The following is a 12,551-nucleotide window of genomic DNA, read 5'->3' as shown; positions in this document are numbered from 1 at the left end:
CGTATAGGGTTATAGGTCTATAAATCTTTAAAATGGATTCGAATTCATTATAAATTTTAACTTTTTTTTCAAATTTTTCTAAGAAAAATATATTTTAAAGATTTTCAAAATATGATTAACGCCAAACAAAGTTAAAAATTTAGTTAATTCTAAGAGATTACCACTTATTCGAAGAACTCAAATTTTATGTATTTAAACCACTTTACAGACAAAGTTACCGACTTCGCTAGCTTCAAATCTCAATTTTAAGTAGTTCTGCTAAATGTATGAACAAATGATCAAGTGATAGTCCAAGTAAGGACATTAACAACTTTACTTTTAATTTTTTATCACTGTTTTTCAAAACAAGATTAAAAAAAAAAAGAACTAAACGTCGGCTTTATAAATAATTTAAAAAACACTACGTAAATAATGAGTGTATTAGATTTATGTATTAAATATCGTTGGTTTAACCGATAAAACTGATCTACAACGAAACTATTCAAATTTATAGCTCGAACTAATGAAAATTCTACTTTTTCAGATAATTGCACAAATTAGTTTTTTAAATAAAAAGTAATAAAATGTTTGCTCACTTTTTATTCTATAAAAATGTCCATTTTAGTGTATAAATATTGTTTAATTCCTTATAATTCAATGAATTTATCAAAATTAAGCCTCAAACAAACGTAATTAAATGTTACTGTTATGCAATACGTTTACATATTTAAGCTGTCCTTTCAATTATTAACAAGTGGTTCTGAGAAAAATAGTCGAAATACATAATTGTTTCAAAAGTGGAGATAAAATTAGATGCTGTACGTGCACAACTCACATTGAAATTTAGGTAAAATGTCTCTATATTATCATTTATTTTTAAAATATTTCCGTTTTTCTATATTATAAATTGTAGCTAGAATATATATTTTATTAAAATCTAGGTCTATTATTTTAATAAAATATAATAAAAATCTGAATATTTTACATGTTTAAATATTCCACTAATTTGATAAATTCTTTTTAACAACTGTAATTAGTTTATATAGCGAATTGTTTGACATGATAAATGATTTTATTTTTCGAATGAAAGTAATGCATAATATAAAAAATATCATTTTTATATACAAATTAGACTATCATCTGATAACTGTTCTATTTCTCTATACAGTAATTACAAATCGTAGAAATATTATTAATATACGTTTCTATAAGTCAACTTATGTAAGCATTTCTAAATAAAATATTCACTTAAGTATTGTAAGTTTATTGTGAAGGGAATATCTTAACAATTTTAAAAGTAATTTTAATACAAAAATAAATTTTAAATTAAATATGACTCTACTATACATAAGAAATAATCTGTTTATAAAAGCCTGTATTTTTTTAAATAATATTATAGTATTATATGAAGTATCTTAACTGTCAGTTTGCTTACCTAAATTGGACATACGTGAAACTGGTAGATGGACTTGTGAATGTAGTCATTGTTCACTCGTCAACTGTCAGTTTTACAGCATCATCGTTATTCATATTTCTTGTATTATTACTTTTATTTTTTTAATGTAAATATACTGTAATTATTTTAATCATTGCACGTGCGTACAACCAAATTTTCAACGATTGAGAAATGTTATAATAATTATAACATTTCTCAATTAATCCCTCGATGGCCAGTATATTTGTGAGATTAAATTAAAATAATCTTTCTTTTAATTTTAATTTTTAGACTGAATTAATAAAATAAATATATAATAACAGAATTTGATTAAAATCATTTTGAAAAAAATGGGTTTGTGGGTCATTTTTAAGTAATTTCCCGGGCCGTTTTCGAGCGCCAGTTCGCCTCAGGCACTGTATTTAAATAGTAAAGAAAAACAAATAAATTAATATATTTTAAAGACTTTTTAAAATAGTTTTATTAACGTAATACAAAAAAAATTATGAAATTTTAAGGGAAATCTCATAGCGGGTCAGAAATAAACTGTTTGCGAATCAGCACTGATCAGCGGATGACAGTTTGAGTAGCAATGATTTACAAATTTAATCTAATTCTATTTAATTTTAAATACATTTAAATATAAACTATATATTTATTTAATGGTAGATTGCGGTACCGGATCTTTGGGACCAATACATTGAATAACAACTCGCAATACTAATATCGATATCATGTATTCAAATGAACGGTCGATTCGATAAAGGCGTCAGCCTGCTTCTCCATGAACCTGTTCAGTTCAATTCAAATTTCAGTCAGATTTTCAGAAATTTACCTGGAACAGAGGAAATCAGTAATGGAATGAACAGAAGAGTGTAATGCAATATTTGATATCGCATATCTGTGAGAAATATTACCGACTGTTTAGTATATCTTATTCTAAACAATACGCATTGTATAACTGTGAATACAAAATGACATAAGGTGTAACATTAATTTCAAAATATTTTATAAACAATCTAACATTTGATATTTTAAAACTTCCAGTAAAAACTGTAAATTTAAATAATTCAAATAAGAATAACAAAAGTTTATTAATTAATTTAAGAATCAACGAACAGATTAATTTTACATTGGCTTACTCCATTAATAAAAAAAACTGTATTGCCTAATATATGCATAAAATAATTTTTTTAAAAGCTAAGGTAATGACATAAAATATACTCAGAGAATTTTGTCAATTTATTCGGCAATTACAGCTTTGTTTTATTTTTTATTTTAAACTCTTTCTACCCTGCATATATAGAGGCATTTTTCTGTATGTCCATCATGATTCAACAAAGTCAAACATAGGACAAACGGAACCATATTCAAAAACGGAGATTTTAAGTCTAGTTATGTTGCAATTCTAAACTCGTTTATAATCAACTCAAGATTTTGCCCACTTCTAGAATTCTAAGAGATTTAGTCAGTACAATTTTTTGTATGATGACTTTCTAGTGACGTCATTCTTTCTGTTGCATTATCGCTGTAGGCACTATTCAATTGAAAGATGGTTATACGTGCTGGTATAAGAAAAAAGGTATATATGTATATTTATGTTTATTTTAGCGATGTTAAAATTATGGTCACAATGAATAAATAATCATTTTTACTTATTTTACCATTTTAAATAAGACTGATCGGTTCGCTAACTCAGGAATGGTACAAAGACTCTAAGAACAATTTTACGCTCCGTCTTCCTAACCAATTAGATTTGCTACTTAGCATTCTGTGTTACTGAACATGGTTTAAATGACAAATTAGAGCCTGACTTATCCAGATTAATCCAACAATTGAAATTTCTCAACCTGTTCTCATCCTGACTCAAATAAAGGACAAACTGATGCCTATATCGTCTTGGTCAAAATGGTTGGTTTATTCAAATCGAAAGCGAATCCACCGACGAGACTGGAATCTGCTTAAGTCCTTCTCTATTGATACAAACAATAAATGAAATAAAATAAAATTTACTTGTTCGAACTTAAAAACATTATTTTTAAAACATTTCTGATGGCAAATATGATTTATCGGACCATACATAATATAATCGTCCTGCACATGTTAATAAAAGATACTTATAATAATTCAAATATTTTTTATTTATAAGTTAGCCTCCCTTTAGGTTCTGGATCCACTACCGATTAAAATGTATAAGAGCCAGGAATATTTTTGATTAGAGTTGCCAACTTTTCGGATTAGATTTGCACCAAATAATTGTACCAAAATTTGATAAATTTTTACCTAAAGACTAAAAATTAGATTTTTATTTTTATTTCAATTTGTGTTGACCAAGTAATATTTGACAATGTTCTTTCAAATTTATTAGTCACAACTTTCATTTTATCATTGCAGAGCATCCACATTTTCGGTAACGACTAACTGGGAATTAATCATTTTTATTGTTATGATCTTTGCTCCATATGGTAAAATAATAGGGGATAGCCTATCGCCATTAGAACTTAGATCCTCATCTAATCTTGTGTAATGAACAATTCAGTTAAAAGAATTATTCTCATTTCTCATTTACTTTTGGAAGAAAATTGTAATTGATCATATAACTTGTGCTGTTCAAATTTACAAATATACCGTAATTTATGTAAATTAAAATATTCGAAGTGCCATTAAAATATTTCAAAGTTTTTTCATTAAGACATTCTCTCCGTATTATGATTTACAATTTTAAATGTATCGCTAATAAAAGCAAATTGTATATATCTATATATAAATGCGCGGTGATGGTTTATATCAATACTATCAATACTATTAAATGTCGACGGCCGGATGGTCGAGCAGTTAAGGTATCATCCTACCGCTCTGGGGGACTCGGGCGGAAAGATTTTAAAAAAAAAACCATTAAATGATAATTTTTCTTATAATTAATAAAAAATTTAGATTTACGATAAAAATAACTAGTAACTTATACTTTCGTACTATATAAAATCACATATATTATCACATATTCGTCAAAATCGTCTATTTCTAATATATTAAAAAAATATATATAATTTAACATTATCCAATGCCAAAGATATAATAAAATTAAATAGTCGAAAAAAAAATTATACGAACAGTTTATTTTTAAAACGTAAATAAAGAATTAAAATAAAATTTTATTTTTCAAGATTTAACTTTTCTAAATCTGGCAGCACTGATTTTTTATCAGGCAAAAGCGAAAGCTGTCAGCAGACGTAAGAGCGGAGCTGTCAATCCGATATCGAGCGTGAGATCGGTGCATCTATAAAGCATAACAGGAAATCGTTCACAATGGAACACGAGGAAAAACTCGTATTTATAATCATTTAAAAACGGATAAGATCGGAATTTCGGTGGGGTGGACGATAGAATGTGAGTAAATAATGTATTTATTTTTGTTTTAAGTTGCGACTACCGCAGTGCAGTAGACAGTTAGGCTTAACCATAAGGTTATTCTTTTTGTTTAGTACACTAGAATTGTGTATCAGTAATAAAGTAACCTTATCAGATTTAACCAGTTAGGCCTGAGAAATCGATACGCGTTATTCTCGTGTTATAACCATTAAATGGATCATAGTAGCAATATCAATCACGGTATTGGTAAAAGAACAGTCACTGTACATTAATAAAGGCGAAAAATGAACTAGAGATGAGATCATTGCATTATGAGTTAAGAGAAAAATTTAAAAGGGAAATTCTCATCGTGTGTGACCTTCGAAGATATCATTCATTCATCGGTTTTAGTGGGTGATTTCAGTTAGTTAATAGTAGCATTTATAGCTTCCATAACCGATCTGAAACACGAAACTTGCGATATAGCTTTATTTATCTATCTATATTTAAATTATATCTGATAAACTAATAAAATAACGTATTTTAAAAAATATCTGTATATACTTCCGTTATAGATTAATGGAAGAATTTGATCTTAAATAAGTAGTAATAAAATATTTACCACATCTACACTTTATTTCTATGATAACAGAGATTAATTTAATTGCAACAGGTTGTTGTTTCTTTCTTTCTTTTTTTTTTATTAAGCAGAGAAACTAATATATAATTATAATTATTTATGAAGAATTATTGTATAACTAGGTCATTAAGTTTATAATCTATTTCATTAGGAAAAAAATAATAATAAAATTAGAAATCATTGAAGTTATTGCAACATTTTGATTGTGTGCAGAATATTAAGAGATCATTTTCTGAATCATAAGAATGAATAATAAAATTATGGAGAAAGAATTATGATCTTGTTGAGAATTATTCTTAATCTGTTTTTCTAGATGATAAGTGAAGTACTGTACACTAAGATAGCATCATGTTTTTCTATACAAGGAGTGTTTAATTTTAATCAACAGAAATGATTAAAGTGAGATTATTACAATAAGAGATATATTTTAAAATTTTGTCTTTTTTTTTCTTTCTTTCTTACAAGAATTAAAATAAAAGATTATTTTGTAAGCATGGAGATTACATTAATAATAATTACTGGTAAACATTGTATAAAAAATAGTATTTATAAATGCTTAGAGAATTTTGAGAAAATGTTTTGAATGTTTGATATTAAAATGCAAAAATTATTATTTGTTTTGTTTTTTTAGGTTAGTTTTGATAAAAATATGTCCATCTACTCATAAATTTTATTTATCATGATAACAGTTGACTTTAATTATAGATATATTTGTAAAGTAAATCTGTGTGTCTTTATCATTTATGAAATATTTGTTTATTAGTTAATATATTTTAATTGTTATTTATTATAGTAAATATATTTTTCTTTCATATAAACTTGTGAAAATGTTCTTATCAACATAGTAAAGTTAGTATACTTCCAACAAAAAGATATATTAATATTATACATATATAGTATTTATATATTTTGAATCATTATAAGGCAAATAATTTGATATCCAGAATATTTTTAAAAAAATAATTAACAAAATTGTTACAAATTGAATAATAAATAATAATAAAATACATGAAAACAGTATCTATTACCAGTGTGCCATTGTGTAATGTTGGAACATCCTTTCTCCAGATGTTTTGATTTTAAGTTATATTAGAGAACTCTAACAAATATTTATTTAGATTAATGCATTTCTTAAATTAATTTTTATGGATACAAATATAGGCCAAGATCAAAAATGGCATTTGATTATTTTATCATTTATAGATGTTATATTGACTCATGTATAAAAATTTCAAAAACAGATTTCAATTAAAATAAATGAAATAAAGAAAATGCTTTTAGGAAAGCTTGCTTTTGAATTAAAAAAAAATGCGAAATGAGAATTTTCAAAAATTTTATATCAAAGTTTTTAAAAGTAATTACATATTAGTATTCATGATAACAATATTCATTGTGAAAAGTGGTAATAATGAAGATAAGTCTACATTAGTAACTAATTATTACATGTTATGAAATATTTCTATTTTTATCATTAAACTATACATTCTAAGGCTTAATATAATAATGCAAAAGTAACATGATTTATAATGATGAATGGACTTCATTAAAAAAGTGGATGAAAACAAAATGCCTTACTCCCAATATTAAATAAAAACTAAAATCTGACTTTTATACTATAAAAGAGACATCTATGTTCATACTACAATTGAAAATCATGATAAATTCTTAAGTAATAATTTCAATGTAATAATTATGGAAATCCAAATATTTTGATACAACTTGTTAACATTCAATTTATAAATTCTGTGTTAAATATCATAAATTTGTCCATAATTAGCATATAGGCTATAGTTAAAATAAATTACTATATATCAAATTTTAGTAAGTCTTATGATAGTTATGTATATGGAGAACTGTTTAAATCATTCTGTATTATTGTTATTGTAATAAATATAGGAGCTTTAAATCTGTCTTCTTGCTCCATTGCTTCACAATGATGGCATTTTTATGATCATTAACTAGAACAAGAGGCATTATGTTGAAACAGAAAAGTGTCTTCTGTAAGGGAACTGCATAACAAGACAAAACTTTATAGAATTTGTGATGCCAAAAAATTATTTTAAGAACATTAAATTAATTTAGATAGGCATGTAACCATTAATGCTTACAGAATAATTTATACATAAATCAATTGAAATAAAATTTTGTAATTAATAATCAAAATTATATATAAAGTGATTCTTTTATTTGAAAACATGAGAAAAAAGATACTGAATTTTTTCAAATGAAAAAATTAACACTAGAGAAATGGACATTGGCAATAACCCAAATTTAAAATGTGGGATATTGTTTGAAAACATCAACTGTTTTATTTGTTAAAATTTTGATAATTGCTTAGTTGTATTAAAAAATATTAAATAGATCCATATTTAAAACTGTAACAATAAACATTGTAATAGATGGATCATACATGCATTTTTTTTTATCTACAAAATCTAAGTTTATTTTTATAATATGATGTAAACATACATTCTAATTTATCAAGTAAACTTCCTTCCTGTATTTATTTAATTGTTAAATCTAAAAGATCTTAAAACAAATGTTTAAAAAATTATTGACTAATAAATGAAACTTTCTTAAAAATTTGATGTATAGAATTTTATATAATATAAAATGTAGATTAATAAGTACAAACATGGGCGTAGCCAGAGTTTTGTTATGGGGGGGCCTAGTGGAGGCCAACCTGACACAAAATTGAATTATTTCAAATTATTGTTCATTATTGGGCACCGAGCAAGCCGTTCACCTTTTTTTAGTATTCAAAACTTTTATTTTAGCTTTAGGTTTTTACAAATCGACTCAACACTTTTTCGGCTGTGATTTCCTGGGGAGGGCACCAGGTTCCCTGGGAGGGGCCGTGCCCACCCAGGCTCCCCCCTCGCTACGCCCATGAGTACAAATAAACTTATCATGTAAAAAGTATGATTTTTTTTCCATTAAAATAAACAGTATACTTATGAGATTTTTACTTTAAAAATTCTATTACATAACAAAGATTAAATTGGGAAATATTGCACTTAATGATGAATTTTTTTTTTTAATATATATATATATATATATATAAAAAATATATATATATATATATTTTTTCTATTGTTAATGCCTAGAAATTACAAACACCAGCTGTTTAATCCAAAATGTACCTTGTTTTATGAAAATGCAAAATGAAAAGTCAAACTGTGACTATTTTATTTACGGGAATCTGAAAGGAGTAAAATAAAATTGCATATCATCATATTAAATAAGAATCTAAGTGAATATTTATCACATTTTTATATATGCTATTTTAATAAAAACAAAAGTTTTGCAATTCATTCTATTCTTAACTGAAATATTTTGTTTTTGATAACAGTCTTGATGGGAAGTAAAAAAAAATAATTTAATAAATGTCATTATTTTTTATGAAATTATATTCTGCCTATTGATATCTATTTCTTAAATAATTTTGTTATCAAAAGGACAAAATCCAATTCTCAATTGTTACTATAGGAAGGTAAATGTCATAAACATATTCTATGAAAAAATCTAGATGTTTAATTCATACTTAAATTAATAAAAATAATTATTAAATTAAAATATGAATGAATGAATAATATATATCTTTTTGAATTAAATATAAATTGTTGAACACAAATTTTATAGGAAATTAAACTGATATCTAAAAATGTTGATTTATTAAGCTTAAAAAATAATTGAGTAATATATATTTCACATTTGATATCAATTATAATATTTCTGTTAAATTTCTAAAATAAATTAATAATGATTAGTGTTTTTAAATATATTTTTGATATTTAATATTTTATTTTTTTTAATGCTTTATACACATTACCCAATAAAGGCATTTTTCTTAAATAAATCTGAAAAACAATATTGTTGCAAATATCTGTGTTTTAAGTTAAGCTTTCCTGTCCTAATATTGTTTACTATATTTTTAGACTACAAATGAACTATTATTATTCTGACTTATCAAACATTCAATAAGTGATTGGCAATAAAAGTTAAAGTCTTAAGAAATAAAACAATTATGATGGTATTTAGTATGACTTCAGTATATTTTTATACATTTGCCAGCTGAAGAGGAGTTGAGAAGGACTAAATGCATAACTGGAAAATAAAGCTTTCTCTAAGTTAATTTATTTGTCCTCATTATCGAATATTTGATAAGTCTGGAAAAATAATCTGTTTCTAGTCTAAAAATCCTATCTGTCTTTTGTTCAAGCATTTATTTTGGTATTTTTTGTTATATATGTATAGTATTTAATGCTTGATATTTGAAAAGTTTTTGTTGAAGTTAATATAGTTTAAAAATGTTTTTGCATTAATAATAAAAATAAGAATATCTTTTTGATTATAAGATTTATCAAAATTATTTGCTTTGGTTTTTTTTAGTTTCTTAATAAAGTATTAGTTTATATTAGTTTAATTTTTTCAGTATTTTCAAATTCATGCTTTGTTTTTAAAATTTACTACAGCATATTGTTTAAATTTTTTTTTTTGTTGCAATTTTAGAAATAATAGATTGCTATTCCTTGCAAATAGCGTCAAATTGTTACATTTTGCTACACTATAAAGAAAGATTTTAATTTCTAGAATTTTACATTTGTAGAAATTTTAAAACTATTTAGCCTAAGTAATTATAGAGTTACTAAAGTTTCAAGTGTAAATTATATTTATTAAATATAATATTTAATATTTGTAAGAGATGAAATATTCAAATACCAAACAGAAAATCATTGTAATCTTACACTGGTAGTAGCTTAATCTATTTGTTTATTAAGTGCTCTTAATTTCTATTTTGCTGGTATTTAAACCTTGATTAACTACACTATAATTATTTACTCTTTTCATAAAAAGTTAACTCAGAGTAGAATTTTGTTGTTGCAAATATTTCCATTAATACCAAATGGTTAAGTAGTTTGTAGTATTTTACCTTATTGTAACTTTATCAACTGTTTAGTTAAAAGATGTACTGTATTTGGTTTTGTATTTAATGTATCTTTTTATGCTGTTCTAATCATTTTGTAATTATCTTTTGATATTGCTCATTTAGAATTTATCACCATATTTTTTATAGTCACTATAATGAATATTAACCTTCGATATATGTGGTTAATTGGTTTCACAAATACAGTATATTGCAAATATCAAATTCAACGTATCAGAGTTAATAATCAATGAGAAATAATTTAATTTGTGAGTTAGATCATTAAGAATTCTTCTGAAATAGCAATTTTACATTTATATCTGCTTTGATAGAAAAATGTTTTTATTGAGGAATTATTAAAGATTTTACACAAAATACAGTGTAGTTGCATACAAAAGTGAAAATAAATTATGGAAAATAATAATGACAACTGATTTATAGGGAGTTTAGGATTGCTGAAGTAGCCCGAGAAAGAAAAACATGAAATAAAAAATTTTAAAAATCAAACAAAATATTTATCACTTATCACCTATACAATTGCTCTATAATACAGTTCTTTTTTTTTTCTTGTAAAGTTTTTGTAAAAACTGAAGAATTAAAACAAAAATATTTGAAGAAGTTGCAATAAATGTTAAATAGTAATTAACTGTATCTGCATTAGAGAATTGCACTAGGAAAATTAAGGCTTGCTTTTTTCCTACTAATTAATGGTGAACAGGGCTATCAAGAGGGGAGAACTGGATATTTTTCATTGGACCTGGAGAAAATTAAGGACCCATAGTTAATAGTTTTTACCTTTATAAATAAATGTTATTTTAAGTAACAGAAAATAAAATTTTTAAGATTGCTTTTTATTAAATTAATAAAGTATTACATTACATTTTACATATTTCATTTGTTCAAAAAAAAAGAAAAAGAGGCCCACTCTACCTCAAACCAAGCTTTCATTGGTCTTGGTAGGAATGAAAAGAATTGGTTCAGTATTATCAGATCTAAGCACTGTTGAGCTGGCAACATGAACTTTCCTCAGATTGGATCCGCATTAAGTGAAACTTGCATTGAACAAAACTATATATCAAGGTTTAATGTGCACATTTTTGTGTATATTACCTGTAAATTACCCGTGTTTAAAAGACAATTTGAAAGCAGTATGGACTAGGATTATGAAATATATGAAATAGATTGGGCTATATATTGACCTTAAATTGTAATTATAAACTCATGCCTATTGAACAGCCATTGCTACCTATGTGTATTGCTACCTATGGCTATAGGTGTATTTCTAACTATGTTCAATAGGCATGTGTTTATAATTGCAATTTAAGGTCAGTATATAGCCCAATCTATTTCATAGTCCATACTGCTTTCAAATTGTATAGTGAAGGTGTTATTTTTGTTCTAGCAATTTTCTGCAGGGAATACACCATTGTGGGTTATAGGCACAAAAATGACTAGTAATTAATTAACGGATATATTATGTGAATTCTGTGTATTATAGGAAATACAGGGTGTTCAGAAAGTCACTGTGCACTTTTCTAATCATTTTTTGAAAGATGTGTAGCCCCTACAATTAGATCTAAATTTACCAGACTTTTATCTATAGGGTGCAGCAAAATCTGCAGAGTATCAAGATAATCCATGCATGCTGGATGACTTGAAGCTGCGATAACAGAATTCATTCAGTCTTTCAAGAAAGCAACCAATTGTGGTGTTTAGAAACAAAATGAAAAGGATCCAAGACTATATTGATGCTAATGGGGGTCACTTTCAACATTGTTTATAATTGTCATTCATATTTATTTCCTGTATTCTATATTGAAACATGTCTGTTAATAAAGATATAAGTGTACAGTGACTTTCTGAACACCCTGTACATTATTATTCCGAATATTAAATAAATGTAAAAGCTTGAAGTAATTGTTCGTAAAACAAATTAGAAAATTTTGAAATTTTAGTAATTATATATATATATAGTTTTTCATGTATAGCTAATTTTTGAGTTATATTATTTATCATATAAATAATTTATAATTATTATGGCTTTGGAGTCATGATAGTACATTTTGAAAAAAGCACAGGAATATCTTCAATAACAATATACAACTTTTAAAAAAGCATGACTATGTAGGAAAATTTGAGTTCAATAGAAATATGAATAATTTTAAATGTTCAAGTTTTAGTTATTAGAGTTTAATATATTGTTTTTAATAAAAATATTTTTA

At 25.1% G+C, this 12,551-nt stretch overlaps 1 protein-coding gene across 1 annotated transcript in view; it reads left to right on the top strand.

The window, feature by feature from the left end:
- Nucleotides 1-4,625: 4,625 nt before the first annotated feature.
- Nucleotides 4,626-12,551, top strand: part of LOC111639505 — a 64,987-nt gene continuing 57,061 nt past the window's right edge. Inside the window, exon 1 of the mRNA XM_023385396.1 lies at nucleotides 4,626-4,801. Within this exon, the coding sequence (XP_023241164.1) occupies nucleotides 4,800-4,801 (2 nt within the window). The 5' untranslated portion in view covers nucleotides 4,626-4,799. The remainder of the gene's footprint in view (nucleotides 4,802-12,551) is intronic.

The sequence above is a fragment of the Centruroides sculpturatus genome, unplaced genomic scaffold (assembly GCF_000671375.1).
Source record: "Centruroides sculpturatus isolate CEXI.00-Female unplaced genomic scaffold, Cexi_2.0 scaffold1298, whole genome shotgun sequence".
In the NCBI taxonomy this organism is placed as follows: Eukaryota; Metazoa; Arthropoda; class Arachnida; order Scorpiones; family Buthidae; genus Centruroides; species Centruroides sculpturatus.
This window is presented reverse-complemented; position numbering and strand designations above follow the sequence as displayed.